This window comes from Mus caroli, chromosome 11, assembly GCF_900094665.2.
Source record: "Mus caroli chromosome 11, CAROLI_EIJ_v1.1, whole genome shotgun sequence".
NCBI classification, from domain to species: domain Eukaryota; kingdom Metazoa; phylum Chordata; class Mammalia; order Rodentia; family Muridae; genus Mus; species Mus caroli.
The window spans coordinates 6329687-6357551 of record NC_034580.1 but is presented as its reverse complement, the minus strand read 5'-3'; the positions used below and the strand labels follow the sequence as shown (position 1 = coordinate 6357551).

The following is a 27865-nucleotide window of genomic DNA, read 5'->3' as shown; positions in this document are numbered from 1 at the left end:
GGATAGCATTGGAAATGTAATTGAGGAAATTACCTAATTAAAAAATAAATAAATAAAATGATCATGTTAGGTTACTTTTCAATTTAATATTCAATAAACAAACCAAACTATAACCTTAAGCCATCAAGTATTAATGTGCATTTCACTGAATACTTAAAATTATTTTGTATGTGGACTTTAATATAGGATTGTGAAGCTAAGGTGTATGGTAAAGGCAACATTTCTGAAATTACCATCGTAATCTCTGCCCTATAAAGTTTCTACTCAGGATGATTTCCAGAGAAGATAGTTTGTTTAAAAGTCTCAGTTGTGTGACCTTCAGCTCAAAAGTCTTAAGACAAGTGTTTTACTGCAAAGGCATAAAATATCCACATGACTTCTAAAGATAATGGCATTTTCAACATTAGCATAAGATTTGACCTTTGTGTCCAGTCTTCTGGGATGTGCCACTTTAGCATGTTGGGTTTCTTTTTCTTCCTGCTTATTGTTCAAAGGTATACCTTGAAGCACAAACTTCAAGAATACAGCACTTCAAAGACAGAAAAGAACCCCTAAGAGCAGGACATCGCAGAGCTAAACTCAATTAAATTTTAACCTTTCCAACTGTAAAAGATGTGGAGTTGGTCCATTTCCTCCTTACCCAAATTAAATTGGATCCCCAAAGACATAAATAAAGATGCAAGGAAGACACTGGCACAAACACAATGACTTTCAAGAGCCAGGTTAAATTATAACACGTCTCATTTATTCACTGCAGTATAAATATATTCATGTTTCACAATTTGGTATTTATTGATTCAACAACAGAAAAAGGAATGAAATATATCAGAATAGGAGGAAAGAGAAAATCCTAAAGTCATAAATTGAAATTTCTTCACCAAAAACTATAATTTGTGAGATTGATACATGAAAATTAAAACCAGTAATATCAAAGTTGCCCATAATTGGATTAATCATATCAATTAAAATATATCAGATATAAGTGGTAACCAGAAAATACAGATTTAAGAAAGTCCTGGTATAAAAAAAAAATGGCACAGTGGAGTTCTTTCTGCCTAGCACAGCTATTATTGTGCAATGCTAATGCTGGCTAAGGCCAAACTCTGCAAAGAAATTAATGTGGTCCATCATCAAGATTTAGGAAAATGCTGTTAAAAAATGTTCAGCAGTGTCTGACTGGAAATTTTGTTCAGTAGTAGACACATTGATTTTACACATTTTATTAACTGTAAGGTGTTATTTATTATTTTAATAAACCCTACGGGAGCCCTATCATTGAGGGCAGCAATTCTGAGAATGACTTTTTTTTTTGGAGAACTTTTGAAAAATATTTAAAGTTCAGTATTCAGTTACTATGTGCTATGTATAATCCTTCTAGAACTAAACTTTGCCTGGGGTCATTTGCTCCCAACACTGTCCATTTAATGACAGGCAACTGTGCATGTTTAAACCCAGAATATTAGGCTCAGCCCAGGGATTTGAGATTCTATCCCTCAGAGATTATGTCTGAGAGCATGAGTTTCCACACAGCTCTAGATGAGGCTAATGCAACATGGAATACTCAACAGCTCAAAACAACTGGCTTAAAATTGTAAGACAACAACAATCAGTCATCCAAATTAACAACACAACCCACTTTTATTTCCTTCTATAACCACATAGTCTGTGGGATTCTAAGCGTGTTAGAAATGACAAACGTCTTCAATTTTGCTGATGGATTGGCATAAAGCAGGAATGAATATGGCAATTTCTTTATATCACATCATACTGATATTTAGTTTTGGGGAAAGTTTGCATTTAAATTGCCAGGCATTTATTTAAAGATGTGAAAAAATAGAAATGATTCTTGAACTGGGTCCTACTCCAATTTGTTAAGGACTCAGACTATTTAAAAGGAAGATGCAGTGTGCAGTTTGGATATCCTAGGTCCTCTTGGTTCCTGCACTTCTTAGTTTGGACTCTTGTCAGTTCCTTGCTGAGTCTGTCACAGACAACCTGTCACCTACCTGGTGTGGCAATCAGCAGAAAAAAAATCTCAAGGAGTCTACACTGGAGAGTAACCTTGCAGTTTGTTGGTTATTAATAGGCATAGAGTAATAAAAGAAAGACTATATGACTGGTGGAGCATTTCTTCCAGCTCTTCAGCTGTCCCTGAAGATGAGCTGTGATGAAGACAGGCTTACTCACTGGTGCCTAGATGCGAGTGTGGCACAGATGTTGAGCATCAGAAGATGGTAAACCAACAGGAAAGCATGGAGTTTGCAGCTGCTCAGTTGCAAAATTAACAAAGACCTGAAAGAAAAAAATGAAATAGTTACTAACTCATTTGATACTGACTATTATAAGGAGAGATGTCTCAGATACTGTCCAAATGGGCAAAAAGAGGTAGAGGCCTACCAAGTCCGCTATGAAACTATGTATTCTAGATATGGCTGGGAAGTTACATTCATGAAATCTCAACAATATTGTAGCCTAAAGAATACCTGAATTATGACAACCCCAATTGACACATCAATATAAATGTTGACTTTCACATGGCCCCACTCCTAGATTAAGAACTACAGGCAATTAATAACTGCTGAGAGAGTAGAATCAGTCTGTCCCAGAAACTCCTAATTGGATGTTGGCTATCAAGTCTTCAGTTCTAAAGCCATAGACATACAAACAAAACTTGATGGACTTAGGAGAATGAATATATATATATATATATATATATATATATATACATACATACATATACATATATATATATGTATACATATATACACACATATATATGTGTATGCATATGGAAATGCATATGTAATAATATTAATGTGCTTGAGAGGAAGGAAAAAGGAGTACATGGGAGTGGTTAGAAAAAATGAAGGAAGAAGGAATGAAGTAATTATATTTTATTTATAAATTAAATAAAGTTTTAGAAAGACAGACATCATGCCTTTATACCACCCTTTCCTTTATCACCACACACACACACACACACACACACACACACACACACAAACACACACACAGAGGAATCCACTGAAGAGTCAGCTCTCAGAATAAGGACTGAAAAGTCATCTGTAAAGTCTTAATACTTCAATACCTTACTTACAGTTTCAATAAATTTATATTTCTGTATTCTTAGTCTGAGGAAAATTTTACTTTCCTCAGAGTCAACTATTGTTCTACTCCTGAAGAATCAAATCCATCATTTGGGAGTGAATAGTTAGAAAGGGAAGTTTAACGAAATGGGCTGTCCAGCACCTTCATGAACAAATTAAAGCTCTGTACACTATAACAAAACACACGAGACAGGTCTCCCAACTTTTGCTATCTTTACTAAACTTTTGGAAAATTGAGTTAGGTTAGCTAAAAGAGATGCTGTGCTAAAGAAACAGTCTAATTTTAAAGTCTAATGGATAAAGTTCAATAATTATATGCATATAATTATGCACATTAATAACATGCATGCTGTCCTGTTTGAGGTGAAGTACCTGTTCCAGAGTGGTCTGGCTGATGGAGTAATGCTCAATATTCAGGAGGCTCTTGTTGTTCTCAAGAACCTTGAACAAATCAGCTAAACACTCCCAACTCTTTTGTACATGATATTCCAACAAATTAAGGCGCTGTCCCTAAAAGTCAGAAAATATGAGAAGTCAGAAAATATTAGAAGTCATTGAACAAAGTTAATTACACTACATTTTGTTGTAAATAAATTCAAATGTGTTTTTTCAGCCACACATATAAGGTGTGTGGGTTAATGTTGGGAGTGACTAATGAATGCTTATTGCTACTGTTCACCCCAAGACACACTAGAACAGTGGCATTCACTTAGACTCAGATGATGCCCTGTCCCACTCTGCCCCACTGTGTCATAAGCACTAGGAGAAGCTTAAAATGACAGAGACAGCCTATAGATGACCCAGAAAAAGGGGGTGAATACAGCATCATGAAAATATCGAGGACTCCTTGAACTTCACAAGCATCAAGGGACTCTTAGGTCTCAGATGTCTTCTTTACTATCTCAACAACTCTTGGTAAGAAATGTACTCACTCTGATTGCTCTTTCTATGCTTTCCCAAGGAGATGATTCAGAGTGGTACTAGAACACAAATGATAGTGTAGTGGCCCATGGGTTATTTGTTAAAACGAATAAAGAATGGCTATTTAATGTCTATTACCTATTAGAAGTTAGGATACATAAGAGTAACAGCTATATAAAACGATTATAAACCAGCATGAAAAGATGGCTCAGTGGTTAATGGCACTGGCTGCTGTTCTTAGTGATTGGTTTCAGCTCCTAGCACACATATGGGAACTCACAATGGGCTGCATCTCAGTTCCAGGGGATCCAATGCACTCTTCTGGCCTCCAGAAATGGGGGAAATGCATGTATCTGGTACATAGACATTCACATAGGCAAAATACCCATGCATATAAAATAAAAATAAATAAACCTCAAGTACATAAGCAAGTTTGGAGTTCACACTCATAAGCCTAGCACTTCAGGGGCAGAAGTAAGAGATTTGGTCTAAATTCAAGTCTATCCTTAGCTGGATAGTGATCTTCAAGCTAGTCAGGCTACACAGTAAGAGTGTGCAAAACAAACAAACTAGAAAACAAAGAACTATACTCAGTGCTTCTATAACTTCGATGTGTAAAGGAACAATTTAGTTAGTTATCTTGTCAAAAGGCCAATTCAGATAGAGTGGGTCCTAGCCTGCCATTCTGTGTGCTTAAAGGATATCACCTATTGAAGATGCTACTGGCCCATGCACCATACTTGTTCACATCAACTTCATAGATGATGGTTGAAAGCATATGATTTTTTTCATTGTGAAAAATGAGAAAATGTCCAAGCTTATATAATATGAAAATTACCAAGCTTGTAAACCCCATAACAAATACATAGAAGAAATTGATCTCTGCAGCTCTCCAACCAGATGAAATGAACAAGCCAATAGAGCTGTGAACAGGATAAGAGGGGAGCAGGTGTAATCACCCTCCACCGGACTGTCCCACAAGTGACCAAGCAGGCCTGCCATCTACCATAGTGGTCAAGCAACATCTGCAAACCAAGCATTTGTTGGTAAAGCGACATGGCCAATAATTCATGAAGAGGCAAAAATAGAGCAGGTTCTGTCTTTTGGCAGTGTGGAATAAAAGAGAAAAATGACTAACACATGTATAATATGCTTTTGGCTAAAAGCAGTAACACAGGCTATTAGGATTATCTCTCTGCATAGCTGTTTGATCCCCCTTGAAATATCCCCTCCTGGAGGGAGGGTGACCTCACAGGACAAGAAACTTCAGAAACTCACAAGGTGCAGGGAACAGAGAGATATAAAAATCCATGAAGGCCTTCCTGAAGATTATAAAATAATAACAGGAGGGAGGAGAGTCTCTCCACTGGAGATGCCTGGAAGTGATGGAGGCAATACCAAGGGTACGGTTTGGGGGACTAGTCACTTCTCCTGGAACTGGTTATTCAGTGATATCACTGCCTTTGAGTAAACTTACACTCTTGTAAGTAACCCCAATATCTCCCTGGTTCACTGAGCTAGCCCCAAGTGGTATTCCTTTGTTAGCTTGTCATTAATACCTTATCTGAGGTGAATACATGAATTTTCTGGAAAAGTCAGACAACCTACCTTAAACTGGATTCCTGGGAAATGGAGCTTCAAGCAGTCAGAAACTGCACTAGGCTGACTTCCTTCCTTGTGGAGCCAAACTTTGACTGTGTAACCATCACCAAACCTAAGTCAAATAAAAATATGGCTAGCATTACACATGTGTTATATATTGACTTACAGTGAGGACACTATAAGGCAATTTGTACAGACCTAGAGAAAGTTAACTCCTTTAAATCATTAGGGTCTTTGGATTCTCAAATGTATAATGTGGAGAAGTTAACTTTAAGTCCATAACAAAGTTGCTGTCACTTGTTTACATTAACATGGTCATTGGCTTAACTTAAAAACAAATAAACAAATCCAGAAACCGGTACATACTCCATAAAAGAGCTAAGGTGAAAATGCAAGTTGTAAAAGCAGAGAGCTAAGTTAGAGGAAGCCAGAGGTTGCCCTGGAGACCAGCCTGGGAAGTACATTTCTGGCATTGTTGCTTCAAGGCCTGCAATGATTAAAATGTGACTGGGAAAGATGAAAAGGAATACATAAGTGACTGAAAGGCTTGTCTGTGTGTTATGTAAAAATATTTTTCAGGTTTAAGTCAGGCTCGGTGAGAAGAGACTCTCTTAATGGCCACAGAAGCCTACATCCTTAGAGGTACTGTGCCTAGCACTGCTGGGTAGATTGTTTCACTGTTATCTCAGCAATATCACTAAGTGCAGAATCACACTAATCTCATACAGTAGTTTTCAAGAACGTAGTAGGCTTTCAAAACCTTTGTGCTTTTAAAAGCTGTTTTTAAGTCTTGGAGAATTTCTTTCACTGTATTTTGATCATATTAACTGCCAGAACTCTGCTCAACTCTTCCCACATTCCTACCCACACCAGATCCACATTCCTAATAACCCATTGAATTCAGTTGATGTTGGCCAATATAGTCCTGGGTGTACAGCCAGACTCTAGTGTTTGGTCTAAAAGTAAAATGACTTTCTCTCCTCCAGAATCCATCATTTGTCCATAGATCTTCATTTAGAGTAGACACTCAACACTCCTTTCCTCTTCATGATAAAATGTTAATTGGCTTGGTCCTGTGCAAGTCTTGTGACAGCAATCACAGATGCTGTGAGATAATGGCTACAGTGATTTAGTCATGTTCAGAAGATGCTCCTGTCTTCCCTTTTATGACAGTTCCCAAGTTTTAAGAAGGTTGATACAGTTGTCCCATTTGTGGCTGAGCACTCAACTGATACATATTCTTGGCACTTTAATGAGCTGCGTGTTTCTTCATTACCCACTCACTGCTCACTGTACAAAGAGTCTTCTCCTATGAGTTCAGAGAGACACCCTAATCCATTTGTAGAGAGAGATCTACTTAAAAGGCAGTCCGGAATCATGTCATTTAGAAATGTATTAGTCATTGGTTGCCCCCAGAGACAGTGACCTTCCTAATCACAGTTGTCTAGAGTATAGTAACAGAGACATGTTTTGTTTGTTTTGCTTGTTTTGTGGAGCAGACCTTACAAGAATGGAGTTGGTTGGTCTTATAATGTCCATGCCATTATTTGTACCATGAAGAATATCTTGCTCAGAGGTCATTATTACAGTTCACAGGGTTCACCACTGGATAAGTCTATGGATGACTTTTATTCTCAACAGCCTGTACAGTATTTTTCAGTGCTCTGAAATCTAGCAAGGAGGAAGGAAGCTTCCTGGTCAGCACCAGCTTTATTTAGTTTTTTTTCTATAACACATGACCAATATGCACGGTGTTTTCAGCAAGCAATAGGGACGTAAGCATAAAATTCTGATGGTCAAGCAAAAGCAAAAGCAAGACCAAAAGCAATAGTCTGCATTGTTTGAGGAGAAAAACTCTATGTCCTGTATTATAGTTCAATCCAAGGTGTTTGGAATAAAACAGTGCCTCAGTACAGTTCTGATCAATAAAAACCAGAGACTTGGATGGGGCATTGCTAGTACAAGATTTTGTTGTTATTATTATTAATGTATGAGAAGCAAGAGAGTGAGTAACGTATACCATGACTCATCTGTAGAGTTCAGAGGTCAATTTTACAGTAACTTCTCTCCTACTTTTATATGGGTTCCATGGGACAACATTTGGGTTGGCATGTTTGCACAGCACCTTTACCCACTGAACTATCATCTTGTCAGCCTAATTATTGAAATTTGCATCAATTTTGTGTAGTGGTGTATTGGATTCAGGTATAGAACATGGTATCCAGCACAATCTACCATAGGACTTCAAGCAACAAAAAAATAAATAAATTAAAGAATGAAAAAAATTCTTTCCAGCTTCTGGCTATTATAAATAAGGCTGCTCTGAACATAGTGGAGCAGGTGTTCTTATTGCCAGTTGGAACTTCTTCTGGGTATATGCCCAGGAGAGGTATTGCTGGATCTTCCGGTAGTATTATTTCCAATTTTCTGAGGAACCTCCAGACTAACTTACAGAGTGATTGTACAAGCTTGCAATCCCACCAGCAGTGGAGGAGTGTTTCTCTTTCTCCACATTCTCGCCAGCATCAGCTGTCACCTGAATTTTTGATCTTTGCCATTCTGACTGGTGTGAGGTGGAGTCTATGTCCCTCAACAGAAGAATGGATACAGAAAATGTGGTACATTTACACAATGGAGTACTACTCAGCAATTAAAAATAATGGATTTATGAAATTCTTGGACAAATGGATGTATCTGGAGGATATCATCCTTAGTGATGTAACCCAATCACAAAAGAAGTCATTAGATATGCATTCACTGATAAGTGGATATTAGCCCAGAAACATAGAACAACCAAGATACAATTTGCAAAACACAAGAAAATCAAGAAGAGGGAAGACCAATGGGTGAATACTTCATTCCTCCTTAGAATGGGGAACAAAATACCCACAAAAGGAGTTACAGAGACAAAGTTTGGAGCTAATACGAAAGGATGGAGTATCCAGAGACTACCCCACCTGGGAATCCATCCCATAATCAGCCACCAAACCCAGACACTATTGCACAATGCCAATAAGATTTTGCTGAAGGGACCCTGTTATAGTTGTCTCGTATGAGGCTATGGCAGTGCCTGGCAGGTACAGAAGTGGATGCTCACAGTCAGCTATTGGATGGAACACAGGACGCCCAATGGAGAAGCTAGAGAAAGCACCCAAGGAGCTGAAGGGGTCTGCAACCCTTTAGGTGGAACAACAATATGAACTAACCAGTACCCCCAGAGCTTGTATCTCTAGCTGCATATGTAGCAGAAGATGACTAGTCAGCCATCACTGGAAAGAGAGGCCCCTTGGTCTTGCAAACTTTATATGCCCCAATACAGGGGAATGCCAGGTCCAAGACGCAGGAGTGGGTGGATAGGGGCGCAGGGCAGAGGGAGGGTATAGGGAACTTTTGAGATAGCATTTGAAATGTATATAAAGAAAATATCTAATAAAAAATAAATAAATGAAAAAAATTGCATGTTCAATTCTTATGATCATCATTTACTTATCGCTAGTTAAAAATGTACATTTATTTAAATTTACCTCAATAAAACAGACCATAATGCATTAATGTTTTTATACCTTGAGTCTGTGTGATAAGGACAGGTTGTTTGAGTTACAAGAACTCGTTAGGGTACAGATAGCCCTTGTGAATTGTAAAGTAATTGGGGGTTGGAGGGCTTTTCTATTGCCCCTTTATCTTCCAAACAAACTACATGGAAACCTAGTATATTTATTAAAAGCTTCAAACACTAAGTTGGGCAGGATGTGAGTTGTTCAACCCGATTTTTCCCAGCCTAATTTCCAGCCACATGACCCTGTCATCTTGGTCTTCCTTGCCATCTGTGTCCTCATGGACTCCCCTGGCAATGTACTCCTGTTGAATTTCTTCTGGTGAATCTCTTACATTTTGGTCCCCACCAGAGACCCCTCTCACTAGATCGAGAAGTCCTGCTTTCTCTCTGCTGCCTATCTATTTGATGAATAACCATTTGGTTTATTAACCAATCAGAGGTGATGGAAAACAATGTTTTACAAAATACTGAATCAGAAAATACTTTATAATAAAGACAACAACAAAGTCCAGACTGCACCCAGATTTCCCAGAAATCAGAATCTGAATTCATAGTGCACAAAACCATCTCCCAACAGTGAACATTCTCTGAGATGTGTGTCCAGCGTTCTGCACTCCTAATCTACTACCTTTGTTTCAGATATGCATTGTTAAAATGACAGAATCCATTTGTGACCATCCAACTGGGTACTTGGCTGCTTTCTCTAAGAATGGAGTAGGTATACATCAAACAGTACGAATTAGATGTACTAATTATTGTCAGTTCAGGATTGATATAAGGGTAAAACAGATTGACATGTGGGATTGAAATGAAACAAATTCGAACCTTTGATAACAGGAGAATAATAACCTAGAGCCATACAGCCATTATAGTTGTGAATATAGTGCACAATTTTTGTAATTAAGACAGGAGTAATTCCTTCTCCCATCAATGAATAGGAGACTGCTACTGAAGCAGGAACCCTCAGAACAGGGTACTAGGAAGTCCTTTTAAGTCTCCAGGGAATCTTGTGGAAACAGCTGCAGGAGGCCATACCCTGTTGAAGCTAAGAGTCAAGCTCTGAATTCTTGGTGTCCTTTTCATCTATGGAATCCTGAATTCTATGTTGAAAGCACTCTGAAGCCTGAAAATGACCATATTTTTCGAGGACTATCTAGGACTTTAATCTCTGGATCACCAACTACATGTAATATATAAAGAAAATTTTATTAAAAGCTACCATTAATTCTGGTAGCTATGGTGGTCTTTGTAGGCTACTTTTCTGTCCCTGTCATATACTTGAGGCTTTGGCTGTCAATAATGGAACATTTATATAGAGTTTTATTTCTTTAGTGGCTGTTAGTGCTTTATTGACATCAATCTTCTCCTTATCCTTGAGGCTTGAGTTTTCCACCCCTCAGAGAGCTCTGTACTGAGTGGGAAACTTTGTACCTGGAACCCATACTACTACTACTGATCAAAGCCCCCATTCTTTGTGGCTGATGGCTTCTATTTTACACAAAGTTGAGATGTCAATGAGCATTGGTAACCCACATGGACCCATATAAAGATGAATTCTGTAACACTCCTATTCAGCCAGCTCTAGAAATTATACACTAATACACTAATACTATTATACTAATACAGGAGATCCATATCAATGGCATTTTACTCCATAGGAGTGGGAGAAAAAGGCTGAACTGCTGATTTACACAAACTCCCCAACACTGTCTTCACCAAGACTCCAGAATGGGTGGGCATTTCCATGCTTTTAAGCAAGAAAGGTATAAGCACAAATGCTTGAAGAGACTTCCAAAGGTCAAGAGATGAGTCACTGCAAATCTGAAGCTTTCCCATGCAGTAGGCTCCGAGCTATGACTGGGCACTGCATTGATTCCTAGGAGGGGCATGCTGAATGGCAGTATGTTTTCAGACATTCCAATATCATTGTGAAGAGTTTGTGACAAAGACGCTGGATCCTGATAACCTACATTCCTCCCACAAAATGCATAACCTTAAAAAGCTGGGTAAGACTTCCAAGCTTAGCCTTCCTATCTAGAGATAAGACCTAGAAGAGACACTGCCTAATAAGGTTGTTGGAGGACAGAATTAATTCTTCCTTGTGAGTCACTTGGAACTGCTTTTGGCACTGTGTAAATATGTAAATAAATAAAGAGTGTAATTTCAGCTCTATGCAGGATTTCCCCAAAATGAAACATCACTCTATTTGATATTGAGAAGCCCACAATTTATTTGGGAAAGTTCTGTGAATGCAGATAAGACAAAGAAAACAAAGGTTGTATGATGGTGGGGGGTGATGAAGGGAAAGAAGACCTTGTGGCCAATTTTATCACTAATATAGATTGTAGCCTTTTTAGGTATATTTTGTTTGCAGCCTTTAATAGTATATTTTAATGTATTTTGGAAAATTCCTGCTAAATTTCAAAAATTGTTTAATAAATTCTCTATAAGCATGTTAATATTTTAAATTCTTTCAAAATTACATTTCATTTGAAGTAACACGTCTGCAGGCAAAATTATGTGTAAGAATACTTTGTAACACATCTCTTATTGATTGTAATATAAGTAAAAAGTACTAAAACAGAAGGATGAGAAGCGCAGAACACAGTGGAGTCTCAAGCACAAACAGACACCAAAGAACACAGTGTGTGAGCAGCTACTGTCTGAAATGACCCTCCAAGGCAGAGCTGAAGCCCTGAACTTTTACACATCTTAGCTCCAGACTCCATTTGAAAAATATTTTACCTCAAATTAGAATTAAACGGTTCATGAAACTATGTTGATATTATCCTCAACCATTAAAATATATATCCACAAAGAATTTTAAGTGAGAAAATGCTTATGATTACATGAACTATAAAATGGAAAATTATAGATCCAGTAGAATATCATTTGTGCAAGCATATTTATAACAAGTGCAAGTGAAATACTAGGATATCACTTCGATGTTGTATGACTGTTAGTTATTCTTCACCTACTACTGAACACTAAAAGAGCTCATTACAACCATTATAATTATAAAGAAATACACATGGTTTCTAAAATACAAAAGAAGCATTCTGATGTACTAAATTTTGCAAATGCATTGCCATTCTGACCTTTAAATATATCTTCTAAAAATTACAGGCAAAAAACTTCTAGGTATGGAAACTAATATTTGAATTAAAGTAATAAGTATTTAAAATTTGTTTTAGATGTCTTCTTATATAAAATCAAATGCCATCATCTGATTCATAAGGAATCCAAGCATATATATTCACACATATATACACAAACACACACACATCCATAAATATATTCTTACCAATAAGACAATTGGAATATAAAATATCTTTTAAAAAATTAAAAACTGGTTTTTTATTCATGATATAATAAAAGAACAGAGAGCATAGGGTAGCATGATCCTGAGTTCTTATATGAGCTCCCATCAATCATCTGTATGAGAGTATTCCCAGGAGATACAGATGCTTCAAACCAAGTCACCTTGTTTATAACTTTCTTGTCTCTCTATAGTACATCCTGTCCATTCATGGCTTGGTGGTGTCTGTGCAATATGGCAACTTCTAGTCATCTCCCTTCAGTAGCTTATTTGCTGACAGAGGAAAACAGAGTAAAGGATGATTCTAAGGAAAAGTGTCTAAATGTTGGGTAGGTAACAGATTATATATATATATATATATATATATATATATATATATATATATATATANTATATATATATATATATATATATATACACATATACATATACATATACATATATGTATATATATGCGACTATGTGGTATGAGGCTTGTATATCTGCACAGAAATTCCCTCATCATTATCCCAGTCATTATGTGACTCTTTATGGTGGTGTAAATGAGAATGACCCCCACAGGTTCATATATTTGAATGTTTGGTCCATAGTTTGTGGATTATTTTGGGAAGGATTATGAGATGTGGCCTTGTTAGAGGAGGTGTGCCACTTAGTTTCAAAAGTCCATACCAGGCCCAGTGTCTCCTCTCTTTTCCCATTTGTATATCAAATGTCAGCTCTCAGCTACTGCCCCAGCATCATGTTTCCCTACATTACCAAACCCTGCCATGATGGTCATTATCTCACCCTTTGAAACTGTAAGCAGCCCCACAAACTAAATGTTATCCTTTGTAAGTTGCTTGGTCATGGTGTCTCTTAAATGTAGTTAAGACAGTGTTCGTCCAGAGAGACAAGGAACCAGTATTGAAAACAGAGAATAGTTCTATCTTTATCTGTCCTAAGTGAGGCACCAAGCACATGTTATTCGATTTAATCCCTCAGCATTATATATATCATCATCTTTAGCTCTGCAACACAAACATGGAATAAGATCTCATTTGGTGCTAAAGAACTCCTTTAGCTCACATAGCTCAAAGGAAAAGAAAGTCTCACAATTTCAATATTCATAAGTTCAACTAAAAATCCGAGCTTACAGCAGGATGTCTTCTAATGGCATATAGCACTCCTCTGTTCTTTAAATGACCACTGTGACAACAGTATGTTCATTTTATTCTTCACTGCCATCTGTGCACCACTGCCCACAGATGGAATATTTTCTTCATAGATGAATAGTTCTAAGGTCATTCATGTTCTCCCTTATCTTATTTCCTGCAGTGCTGGGACAAACTAGGTCTCACTCCACACGCACATCTTTTCATCTTAAGTGCACTTGTTCTTCAACTTTCCTTTAGTTGAGCTTGGAAATTTTCCCAATAATCACATATGCAAATAAGGATCACCCTGAGGGTTATATATTCAAGACTTTAATATTAAAGAACCCCTGACAATTATCAAACAATAATGAACAAAACAAAATAGTGTTTTCCAGGTGGCACGGCATACCTTCCGGGACAGAGACTGTCTTTGGAAAGAACCTCGATAAGTTTCTGAATATAAAGACAAGATCATATGGGTAAATAGCAAGGCTTCTCAGGAAACAAAAGCTCTAGTCGCATTAGCACACCTTTCAAAGACAATTCTTCTTAGCATCCAGAAGATAGTGACCACAATAACTGGCAGGTACAACATAAGGGAGGGATGATTTGTTTTGGCTCACTTTCAGAGAGTCTCAGTTGATCATTGCAGAACAGGCCTTGCAGAGCAACTGATGGTTTCAGGATCCTACAGTGGAAAGTTTTCATATCACACCAGGTCATAAAGCAGAGCACAGAACCAGGAGCCAGCCAAAAGCAATAGAGCCCTACCCTGCGTGGTCTACTTCTGCCAGGCAGGCTCTACTACCTAAAGACTTCACATCTGCATTAGCACCTTCAACTGAGGAGTAAGCATTCAAAGTATAATAGGAGATATCACCAATTTAAGGTGCAATAGAGCGACTTTTTGATTATTCTACTAGGCATTGAACTCTAATTGAGCATTTGGGCTAGCAGTAGCAACAAACAGGTCAACAGAATCATAGGAACCAAACTCAGGAGTTTGTTTCAAGATGTTAGTTTCAAGATGGAAAGTTTTTGACTCAAAAGTTAAGCATCAGAGGAATAAGCAACCACTTTGTGATTGAATGTCAGACATATCCCACAAGATGAAACCCATACCTGGCACCATTTCTGGACCAAGAATCTAGAGCTAGATAAGTCACAGGAGTTAGAGAGGTGGCCACTACTACTAATCTACTAAATGGAGATAGTATTAAACCAACTCCTAACAATTTATTATTGTACCCATATGTACTGGTTGGTTTTGTGTGTCACCTTGACACAAGCTGGAGTTATTACAGAGAAAGGAGTCTCAGCTGAGGGAATGCCTCGATGAGATCCAGCTGTAAGGCATTTTCCCAATTAGTGATTAAGTGGGGAGGGCCCATAGTGGGTGATTCCATTCCTGGGCTGGTAGTCTTGTGTTCTATAAGAAAGCAAGCTGAGAAAGACAGAGGAAACAAACCAGCAAGAAACATCCCTCCATGGTCTCTGCATCAGCTCCTGCTTCCTGACCTTCTTGAGTTCCAGTCTTGACCTCCTTTGGTGATGAACAGCAATTTGGAAGTGTAAGCTGAATAAACCCTTTCCTCCCTAACTTGCATCTTGGTCATGATGTTTGGTGCAGGAATAGAAACCCTGATTAAGACACCATATATCAATACATTTCTAAGTACTCATCATAGATGCTCCTATTTGCAGAAGATGGTGACTAATACAGAGACCCACAACTAGGAATGACGCAGAGAATAAGAAACTGCAGAATGCTCAGCTCAAAATAGAACATATATCCTATACCCACTCTCCACAGGACTCAGTGACCATGGAAGTGTAAGAAGAAGCTGATAAAGAGTGTAAGAACAAGAAGCAGTATGTGACTACAAGAAAACAGTGTCTTTTGGACACAGTGAGACAGCTACACATAGAATCCACAGTGGTTGCAACATCAAGCACAAAGCTTATGCAACAAACCAGAATTAGCCCTGGGTAAGCCAACCATGCTTCAGTGAAAGATCAGACATCCAAGAATATTGAGCAGCACAAATTGACCTTTAATTGGTTAAAAATCAAAACAGGAAAAAGACAGAAAGTTGGGTAAGTGGGAAACATGGAATGGATCTGGGAAGAGGTGGGGGTGGGAAGGTGATTATGACCAAAACACTTTGTATGGAATTCTAAAACAACAACAACAAAAAATCCTGTAAGGATATTTTTATTTAAAAATATTTTGTAAAAGAGAAAAATTTAAAAAGTCAAACTTGAGCTATGGGTATATAGCTAATCACTAGAGCATTTGCCTAGTACATACAGGTCTTTGGTGTGATCTCTAGTACAGCAAGCAAAAGCAAAATGTCACTGTAGGTTCCCCAGTGTCTGCTGCCTTCATCTGACTCCTTACCCCAGAATTCTCTTCATTCTGCTTTCAGCGGGGAGCTCTGCCTCTACTAATGCAGTCTGATACCTTAGTGCTTAGGTGCAACAAACTTACCCTGGACTCAGTCTGAGGATGTCCTTCTCAGGGGCAAGAACGAACCAGGGACTTCCCTGCATGTACCTTAGTATTTGATAAAGCACAGAATGCAGACAATTCCTTGTTATCTCTATCTTCTCTTCTATTATAATAGAAGAGAAACAAGATACCTCCTTGATGAAACAGCAAAATGCAAATCGTTTTGTTTTCTTTTCCTTTCTGAGAGCAAGCAAAGTAGAACATTTAAAAAGATGATGTCAGAGCCAAGGCAAGAGGACAGCAAAGGAAGTGATCTCACCTCCAGTATAACACAGTTTTTGTCCACCTCATGACCACTTTGGCCATTTTACTTTTAGGATGGAAAGGTAACAAAAGACTCTGCCCTGTCTGGTATCTTGTGTTTTGTGCTAATGATAGTCTCTGACTTTTTTTTTTTTTTTCATTTTAGAGACACCTCTGAATCCTGATTGATAAAAGATACCTTTACTGGCAATATTACAAGTCATTTTCATATTTCTTGATCTTAACAAGAAAATTTTTTCTTTCACTTTAAAACAGAAAGTTGGCACGTAACACAATGGTTATGCATGAAGTTGAATTCTGACATTATGATGTCTATTTTAGAAACATTTGATGCTAGAAGAATTTTTTCATTATTTTTCTTTTTTCTTTTTTTTTTAATTAGGTATTTTCTTCATTTACATTTCAAGTGCCCCATACCCCCCCCACTCCCCTACCCACTCATTCCCACTTCTTGGCCCTGGCATTCCCCTGTACTGAGGCATATAAAGTTTGCATGACCAATGGGCCTCTCTTTCCACTGATGTCCGACTAGGCCATCTTCTGCTACATATGCAGCTAGAGACACGAGCTCCGGGGGACACTGGTTAGTTCATATTGTTGTTCCACCTATAGGGTTGCAGATCCCCCCAGCTCCTTGAGTACTTTCCCTAGCTCCTCCATTGGAGGCCCTGTGATCCATCCAATAGCTGACTGTGAGCATCCACTTCTGTGTTTGCTAGGCCCCAGCATAGCCTCACAAGAGACAGCTATATCAGGGTCCTTACAGCAAAGTCTTGCTAGTGTATGCAATGGTATCAGCGTTGGAGGCTGATTATGATAATTTTTAAGTTACTAAAACACTATTTTAATAGCTAGGCTAATACTGTTTGAAAACCTTGTAGTGATGTGAGAACAAATAACCAAACAACCAAACAGAGCTGACATGATCCACTCATTCTTTAGAGATTTGTATAACCCCACTGACACATACTAGGACACCATTGGCCATTACATAAGACACTACCCAGCAGCTCCTTTTCTTAAAGTAAACGAACCAAAGCCTTGGTTGTCTTATCACAAACATCTGTGCTCTGTGTTCTGAGAAGATGAGGAATTAAATATATATATATATATACATATATATATATATATATATTGTGCCATATTGATTCACAACACCAGAAACAGCCACCATGCAAGTCTCACAGTCATATGCACAGAGGCAACAGGATCAAAGCAATCCCCACCTTTTATCTCATAGCCTGTGGCTGGGATTAGGATCCCTACAGAAAAGCTATAGGGATCTACTTTCTGGCTCTATGAGCAATGCCCACAGAGAACCCGAGAGCTTTTAGTGGGTCATATCTAAGAAGAAAATGCCATGATCAAGGAGAGGACCCTTCAAAGTCAGCATACATACCTCACAGCCATCATATGTGAGGAGACATAAGCTACAAGGGACTGCCATCTCCTGCACAGGATGTTCTTCAGTAGGTTTGGGAGCTTGGTACTTTATTCTGCTTCTCTGTGATTGTAAGCCTGGGTTAGGACATAGTATTTTTTGGAGATTGGCCTAGGCTACTTGTTGAGCTCAGTTTCAGAGATTTTATTGCTTTATAACCTTTATAACTTATGAGAGTCTATGCAAACAATTTAATCACTCCTAAAATGGTGCAATAAGAAAAATAAATACTTGCCTAAGCACAAAGTGATTGCTTTAAAGAATAACCTTGCCCTTGTTGCTGAAGAAATCTACTCATAAAGCAGCCTCTGCAGGCCTCTGCTTCATTCGTGGTGGGAATTTTCCTACTTTGCACAAAGATAAGGATGTTACATCATCAGACAGGACATACGTAGATAAAAAGCCCAAAACTTTTCAATTACTCCACCCTTCCACCCCACCCCACATTTTTAAAAAGGGAGCAAATTTACCAAACTCACAGAGTTCTTAACTGACCCAGCTTCTCAGCAGGGAACACACCCTCAAAGCATACCATCCAAGCACAGAGTCCGAGCAGGTTATGCAAACTACTCCACCACATGGAATACAGAGCCCTTCATCATGGAATCCTGGCATGAACAAATTCACAGATGCCAAGGTACTTAATGGGAAAGGTAGGTGCTAGTAGTAGTTCAAGTGTAGGAATGAATTATGAAGAGGTTAAAATTTTCCAACACTACTCAGGATCGCACCATACACCAAGTGAGACAGATGATCTACATAGAACAAGGAAAATCAGCTTCTGCCTTTGTGCCATGGAGATTTCTATTTGATGTGACTGACCCCTTGCTGTACATGCCAATATTTATGCTAGTGTGATTGCTAGGATAAAATCTCATTTATAAAAACAAATGTTTCTCTGTCTTATGCAATGCCACACAATCATATTCCTAAGGAACCAAATACTATAAACATATGACTTAGAAAAAAGAAGGGTCAAATGGCATTTCTCGATGGCCTAGCCTGATCATCCAGTGGGCATAGTCTCTTTGGGTAACAGTGTGGTACCAATATGAAACAAATATAGTGATGAACAGATTACTAGCAGGATAGTGTGAATAGTCTGATACTCATTCTCTAGAAAACTGGTAAAACTTTTTCAAAGTAATCATCAAAAAGGTACAGAAACTATCGTTCTATACAAAGAAAGAGAAAAGAAATAGCATTTCAAAACATCGGCTACAAGACAGTAATCAGTAGTAGCCCACCACAGTTGAAACATGACAAACCAGTATGTGGGCTTTCTATTATTAATGTTGTTATTGAAGATCAACCTTAGTTTCTGGTGATCTCATAGGATACGTGGGATGATTTCAATATTTTTGTATCTGTTGAGGCCTGTTTTGTGACCTCATGGCTAATTTTGGAGAAGGTACCATGAGGTGCTGGAGAAAATATATCCTTTTGTTTGGGGATAAAATGGTCTATAGATATCTGTTAAATCCATTTGTTTGATAACTTCTGTTAAGTTTTACTGTGTCTCTGTTTGGTTTCTGTTTCTAGGATCTGTCCATTGATGAGAGTGGGGTATTGGAGTTTCCCACTATTATTGTTTGCCATGCAATATGTGCTTTGAGATTTAGTGAGGTTTCTTTAATGAATATGGATTTCCTTGCATTTGGAGCATAGATGTTCTGAATTGAGAGTTCATCTTGTTAGATTTTACCTTTGATGAGTATGAAGTGCCCTTCCTTGTCTTTCTTGATAATTTTAGGTTGAAAGTCGATTTTATTCGATATTAGAATGGCCACTCTAGCTTGTTTCTTGGGATCATTTGCTTGGAAAATTGTTTTACAGCCTTTTACTCTGAGGCAGTGTCTGTCTTTGTCCCTGAGGTAGACTTTCTATTTGCAGCAAAATGTTGGGTCACGTTTAGATAGCCGGCAGTCTGTTAGTCTTTTTATTGGGGAGTTGAGTCCATTGATATTAAGAGATATTAAGGAAAAGCAATTGTTGCTTCCTGTTATTTTTGTTGTTAGAGTTGGGATTCTGTTCATGTGGATATCTTCTTTTAGGTTTGTTGAAAGATTACTTTCTTGCTTTTTCTATTCATGTGGATATCTTCTTTTAGGTTTGTTGAAAGATTACTTTCTTGCTTTTTCTAGGGTGTAGTTTCCCTCCTCGTGTTGGAGTTTTCCTTTTATTATCTTTTGAAGGGCTGGATTTGTGGAAAGATATTGTGTAAATTTGGTTTTGTCGTGCAATACTCTGGATTCTCCATCTATGGTAACTGAGAGTTTTATCCATGGAAGGAGTTACAGAGACAAAATTTGGAGCAGAGACTGAAGACTGCCCTACCTGAGAATTCATCCCACAAACAACCACCAAACCCAGACACTATTGCAGATGCCAACAAGAGCTTGCTGACAGGAGCCTGACATAGCTGTCTCCTGAGAGGTTCTGCCAGTGCCTGAAAATTCATAAGTGGATACTCACAGCCATCCATTGGACAGAGCACAGAGTCCCCAAAGAAGGAGCTAGAGAAAGGACCCAAGGAGCTGAAGGGGTTTGTAGCCCCATAGGAGGAACAACAATATGAACTAGCCAGTAACCCCAGAGCTCCCTGGGACTAAACCACCAATCAAAGAAAACACATGGTGGGACTCATGGCTCTAGTTGCATATGTAGTAGAGGATGGCCTAGTCAGTCATCAATGGGAGGGGAGACCCTTGGTCCTGTGAAGGTTCTATGCCCCAGTATAGGGGAATGCCATGGCCATGAAGAGGAAGTGGGTGAGTTGGGGGAGGGGGTGGGGGTGGAATAGGGGATTTTCAGAGAGGAAACTAGGAATGATTATAACATTTGAAATGTAAAAAGAAAATATCTAATAAAAAAGAAAAATAAACATTACCCAGCACTATCTTCACAGTTTCCAGCATACGGAAAGAAAGTCCACTTTACACTAATGTGTCCAAGAACTCTGGCCCTTTTATCCTGGCTCCTAAGACTATTTTCCGAGACATGCAGAATAAAGCATGTATTACCCAGCCCACACCAATCAGTCAGTGATGTCAGTTGGTGTACAGCTGAAAGGTAAAATCTTTGACCACCCAGCTGTACCTCATACAATAGAAACTGAATTAGACAAGAGATGTTGCAAATCTGAGGACTACTACTGACTCGACCCCATCAAAAACAGCCTGAGAATATATGAGTCAACACCCTGCCATCTCCAATGTGCACAAAATTTCTGACATGGAAGAATCATGATATTATCACCATTTCTGCTTTAAGAGATGTATCTCAGATATTTTTCCAGGAAGGGGAGACAGGGCATAAAAAAGATAGATCTTCCTCTTCTCCAAAGAGCAGACTCATTGTAGCAGTGTATATAGAAATTCAGAGAAGAGGATCTAATAACAGAGGAAGTTGTGGTAAAAGGCTAGTAGAAGATTGATAGTTCTATCAGAGAAATAGGATAACAATAGGCCATCTAGTTTTCCAGAGAGAACTCAAGGAGAAAACTAGGAAGAACCATCTATGATCAGGACAAGTCTCAAAGACTTATCCCAGGAACTAGACCTCCAATTTGATGGACTTCATCTTCACAGTGATTTATGTCCACAATATTGTTGAAAATTATAAAGCAATTACTGATTAATCAGTGAGTAGTAACAGCTGTGGATAAAGAGAATAAATAAGCAGATAAATTCAAAGGAAGTTTGATATGAATTCCCAGCACCTACATTAGACTGCTCAAAAACTGTCAGTAATTCCATCTCCATTGGATCAGATGCCTTCTTCTGCCATCTGCAGACACCCATACTCATGTTCACACACAGACTTTCATTCACATGATTAAAATAAAATCACTTTTAAAAGATGTGTCAATATGCATGTAAAATTGTTTAGGAATATCAGTCATGAGAAAAATAGAAATTCAGATGAGATCCCACTTCTAAGATTGCTAAAATTATGAGCAATCAGAACATAACAGGTAACAATGAGTATACAATGGTATAATAGGTAACAATGAGAGAAGTCAAAACCTTAATACACTAGTAACTAGAATTCAAAAAAACTCATCCTACTTGGGGAACATCTTGGCTTAGAAGTCCAAAGATGGCCCCGAAATCTCACAGCAAGCTACATAGTCAACATGACAAAAGCCTGTACACACACACACACACACACACACACATACACAAACACACACACACACATGAACAAATGAATGGCACATGTTATGTCCTGGATGAGCCCTAACATATGCTACATGAAAGAACCCTATTTCATATGTCACAAACATATGGTTTCAAATTCATATCCAATTTTGTGTAGCCATTTCCTTTTTTCAGAACATTACTTCCTGGATGGAGGAAGAAAGTTCACAAAATTTGGGAAGCTAGAGAAAAAAATTTCAGAGACCTTCCATGAAGTTATACAAGCAGTAAAACTTGACAGGATGGAGGAGATTCTTAGGCCAGCAAAGCTGCCTACAAACCACAGGGAGCTTTGAGCACACAGCTTTTGCATGTTGTCACTATGCTGGGATCAGATTTTTGGTAAAGCAGCAGCTTTTGAATGTTTTTATAAGTTAATGTCTCAGTCAGGCATGGTGGCACATGCCTTTAATCCCAGTACTCCGGAGGCAGAAGCAGGCAGATTTCTGAGTTCAAGGCCAGCCTGGTCTACAAAATGAGTTCTAGGACAACCAGGGCTACACAGAGAAACCCTGTCTCAAAAAACAAAACAAACAAACAAACAAAAAGTTAATGTCTCACCTATATTCCAGTAAGAAACCAGAATAAATACATTGGTTCATCCATGGAGTCTTGGGAGGGATAATTTCCTAATTCTGTCATCAGAACCTTACTAGGGGCAGATAGGCCTTTGTTCACATATCTTCAGAAAATGTCTCATGAGTATCAAGAAGGAAGGGCCATCCAGAGACTGCCGCACCCAGGGATCCATCCAATATACAACCACCAAACCAGACACTATTGCATATGCCAGAATGATTTTACTGATAGGACCCTGACATAGCCAGTGCCTGACAAATACAGAAGTGGATGATCACAGTCATCTATTGGATGGAACACAGGGCCCCTAGTGAAGGAGCTAGAGAAAGGTCCCAAGGAGCTAAAGGGATCTGCAACCCTATAGGTGGAACAACAATATGAACTAACCAGTACCACCACCCCGCCCCCCGCCCCGAGCTCATGTCTCTAGTTGCATATGTAGCAGAAGATGGCCTGCTCGGCCATCAATGGGAGGAGAGGCCCTTGGTCTTGCAAAGATCATATGCCCCAGTACAGGGGAATGCCAGGGCCAGGAAGCGGGAGTGGGTGGGTTGGGGAGCAGTGGGGAGTATAGGAGGCTTTGGGAATAGCATTTGAAATGTAAATGAAAAAATATCTAATTAAAAAAATGCATAATGCATGTTCAACACACATCTCCTGAATAAGGAAATCAATGTTTGTTGGTATTTCCCACAAGTATTCATAATAAAGAATTGTTGGCAAAAGAAGAAAGAAAGAAAGAAAGAAAGAAAGAAAGAAAGAAAGAAAGAAAGAAAGAAAGAAAGAAAGAAAGAAAGAAAGAAAAGAGAGAGAGAGAGAGAGAGAGAGAGAGAGAGAAAAGAAAAATTCTGGCAGCTCTGCACACTCATCACAGCCAGACAATGTAAGAGACTCCACTGCACACTTCTGCAGCATGGTTCCCAAAAATGGTGATAGGTTAAGGTCCTAGGGCTTTCTCCTCCCTGTTCATATTCTGTCTCTCTATATGTTCAGCTCAGGTTAGACAGTCTCGAGGCATTTGACTCCTACAATTTACCATGCACTTCCATTCTCCATAGCCAATTCAGCAGCACAGATTATATTTTTCAGAACCCCTTGCCTCTACTATGGACATTTACTGCTCTATGTCCCCATCTTATGTAGGCAGATAAGAGACTTTGGAGACTCCTATTCCCACAACACACTCCTGAGTCACTGACCCCAGCATAACTTAATAGATAAAAACTCTAACAAATTCCTGCCTCCAGTGTATACTGCCTCACTCCGGAAGCATAGGTTGGAGGTCTTGCAGACCATTGCCATATACTCAATCTGTTCAGACAAAGTAGATATCTCCTACTTCCCTTGCACAGTGCCATGCTCTGTGTTTTCACAGCAATTGGCCAATTTAGAGATCTGAAGGACTGAAAACCTCATAGGCACACTTGTGTCCCAAGTCCCAAACTGTCCAGACAGCTTAGAAGTCTCAGAACCTCTTACTGTCTTTGCGAAACCCTTCTATAGTTTTTATATCCTGTGTGCATCCCACTGGGAAAAAAAAGGTTTGTGATCCACTGACCCTTGAACCACAAGCACAATTTTTTTTTTACATATGCAACTCATTAAGTCAAAAGATTCCCCTTTCTAGCTGTGTTCCAAGCAACATGCAAATTTTGCCACTTGAGGTCACAGGATGAACAGTTCTGCTGATCATTTTCAGCCCCTGGTGCATAGCAATGATCCCAGTTTGTGAGAATAGAGACTGTGCCTTCCACACAACTGAGATGAGATAATCTCAGCTACTCCATTTATAAATCAACACCAATCATTTCCATGATGAAAATTCAAGAAACATTAAAAGGAACCAAGACTCACCAAGTACTGAGAACCAAACAAAAACAACACAGGCCCATCACAAATACTCAACCAACAAATAAATTCTTGATGGGCGACTCCCAATATAGAATGCTAAGAAAATATGGCCTCGTCCAAAATTTATCAGTCTAATAATAATGGCTACCAATGAGAGCAAGTCAGATGAAATTCCAGACCATTCAAGCACATCACAAATAATGGCATGGATGAATTTTTAAAATAATATAAATAAAGGCCTGAAAGAAGTCCAAGAGAACAGAAACAACCAGAAGAATGAAATTAGAACGTCAATCAATGTTGACTACAAAAATAGTATTCAGATGGTAATGAATGAAAAACTCAAGAAGTTATCAAAAAACATTCCTAAGACATTTGCTAAACAATGAGCAATAAGAAATGCTTAACACAAAATCAACTAAATGACAGGAATTGATATATATCTTTCAATACCAGTAAGATATTAATTTTTAAAATTGTATTATAAAACAAAAACAAAAGAAAATAAACAAAACCAGAATTCTTTATTTTTCCATGTCCAAGAAATATATCCAGTCTCCAAAGATAAACACTACCTTAGCATAAAAGGACAGATAAGAATATTTCAAGCAAATGGAACCGGGAAACAAGCAGGTATTATTATTCTGATCCATAGATCAGATCAAATGGACTTAACAAATACCAATAGAATATTCTACTTAAACATTGCAAAATACAAGTTCTCCTCAACAGGTTTAGTTAATGTAACATTAGTCTCAAATTAGAACAGAAAGCTTATCTTAATGAATCCAAGAAAACTGATATAACTTCTTGTATATCTGTATGCCTATAAAGTAATAATATCATAAATCAACAGTAAGAGAAACTATAGAAAATATCAAAAGTTCTGGAGACTAAATAATACACTATTGAATAATTCACAGAGAGAATCATGAAATAAATTAAAATGTTCCTAGAACAGAATGAAAATGAAAATAATACATAACCAAACCTATGGAATACTGTAAAGACAGTCCTAAAAGGGTCGTTTATAACTTAACTATAAGAGCCTGTTTTACAAAGTCAAATAGATGTCAAATTCACATTTTAATGATGCATCTAACAGCCTTAGAAACTTGAGAAGAAACTAAATCCTAAATCCGTAGGTAGATGATGATAGAATGATGATGACAGGTGACAGATAGGTAGATAGATAGACAGACAGACAGACAGACAAGCAGATGGTAAATAGATGGATGGATAAGTAGCTAGATCAGGAAATAAATCAATGAATTAATATTTTTAAAATGTGAAACAGAGTTAGTTCTTTGAAAAACTTAAATTACTGACTAGCTTTTATCTAAATGAACCAAGAAGATATCTTAAATCCTAGTAAGATTGGAAGCCTTAGTGGAGAGATGATAATACCCAGGAATTTGCAAAAGCATAAGGCTATATTTCCACAAGCTGTGGTCCACCAAGTATTAAAATATAAATGAAATGAATTTCTAAAAGTTACATACCAAAGTCAAGTCAACAAGATACAAAATAAATAAGTAAATAAAAACAAACAATTTCACAACAATCAACCAAATTGAAGTTCCAGTAAGAAGGATCTGAGTGACTCAAATGGAGTCCAGGTACAGGGGCATTCACTGACAAAGTCTACTGGAACTTTACAGAGCTACAACTAATGCTTCAAAAACTTGTATAAAATAGAAAAATAAGTTTTAAAAATTGTTTACAAATCCAGAATTACACTGATAGCTAAACCAGATAAACAGCGCATACACACACACACACACACACACACACACATACACATGCATGCACCTACATGTATGCATGCACACACCCACATGCAACACACACAAACATGCATGCATGCATACATGTATACATGCATATGCAGACACAGACTCTCACAAGAATGCATGAGTGCACACATGCACACATACACATACACTCACACATGCACACATGCATGCACACATATACTCACACCACACACACTTACAAACACATGCACACACACACGCACACATACTTTGTGGGCCACTCACCCTAATGGATATGGATGCAAAAGTACTCAATAAGTTATTTGCAACTTGATCTCAGGGTCACACCAAAATATCATCCACAATTGAGTTGGCTGTATTCTAAAAGTACAGCAGTGGTTTTAACATGCACAAGTCAGTAAATGCAATTCATCACATAAGCAAACTCTATAATAGAAATCACACAATTCTCCTAGTAAATGCAGAAAAGCCCTTGACAAAATTCAATATCCCTTCATGATAAAAATCATGAAGAATCTTGGAACTGATCATACCTGAAGATAATAAGGACTATATTATTACATGTCTGTAGCTGGCATCTCGCTAAATAAAGAAAAACTGAAAGTATTCTCACTAAAACCAGAAATATGTCAAGGGTTTCTATGCTCTCTATTTCTCTTCAATATGGTACTCAAAGTCTTAGCAGACCAATAAAACAAGAGAATGAAATAAAAGAGATATAACTTTGAAAAGGAGAAGTCGAAAATGTCCTTATGTACAAGATAATATGGTTTGTACATTAAAGTGTCTAAAGGTTGTACCCCCTAGAAAAACTTATAAAGCTGATAACCACATTCATCAAAATGGTAGGATATAAAATACACAAAATGAACATACAAAAATCAGTAGCTTTCCTATATACTAATAAAAAAGCATACTAAGAAAAAAATCAGAGAAACAATCCCACTCACAATAGCCTACCCTCCCCACAAAATTCAGAATAAGCTTCACTAAGGAAGTGAAAGACCATACAATAAAACCATAAAAACACTAAACAGAGGAATTTTGGGAAACACTAGAGAATGAAAAGATGTCTCATGCTATTAGAATGGAAATAAATATTGTAAAAATGGCCTCCCTTCCAAAAAGTACCTATAGATTTAATATAACACCAATCAAAACTATCACTATATTGTTTATAGAAATATAAATTACAATAATAAAATTCAGTGAAATACAAATTACCCAAGTTACCAAAGCAAGTATGGACAAATATTCTGATAGGTTTCATAATACCTAGTTTCCAGATATATTAAAGTATCATAGTAATAAAAATATAGCTCAGGGCTGGCACAAAAATAAATATATAATCAATAGACTAAGCCCACAACTGCAACCCCTAGAATTTTGGACAAAGGGGAGTTAAAATCACATACTAGAGAGAAGACAGCAAATTCAACATGGTGATGGAAAAACTGGATGACAACATATTGAAGAAAGACAAGCAGGAAGGCAGGCAGGCAGAAAGACTAGCAGTTAAGAAGGCAGAAAAGTAGAAGGAAGGCAGGAAGGAGAGAAGGAAGGCAGCAGGCAGGCAGCAAGCAAGCAGGCAAGAAAGCAG

At 37.9% G+C, this 27865-nt stretch overlaps 1 protein-coding gene across 1 annotated transcript in view; it reads right to left on the bottom strand.

Moving 5' to 3' along the window:
* Nucleotides 1-1312: 1312 nt before the first annotated feature.
* Nucleotides 1313-27865, bottom strand: part of Abca13 (ATP binding cassette subfamily A member 13) — a 471059-nt gene continuing 444506 nt past the window's right edge. The window contains exons 60-62 of the mRNA XM_021177120.1: nt 5637-5742; nt 3480-3617; nt 1313-2292 (exon numbers count right to left, since the gene is read on the bottom strand). Coding sequence (XP_021032779.1) covers nt 2194-2292; nt 3480-3617; nt 5637-5742 — 343 coding nt within the window. The 3' untranslated portion in view covers nt 1313-2193. The remainder of the gene's footprint in view (nt 2293-3479; nt 3618-5636; nt 5743-27865) is intronic.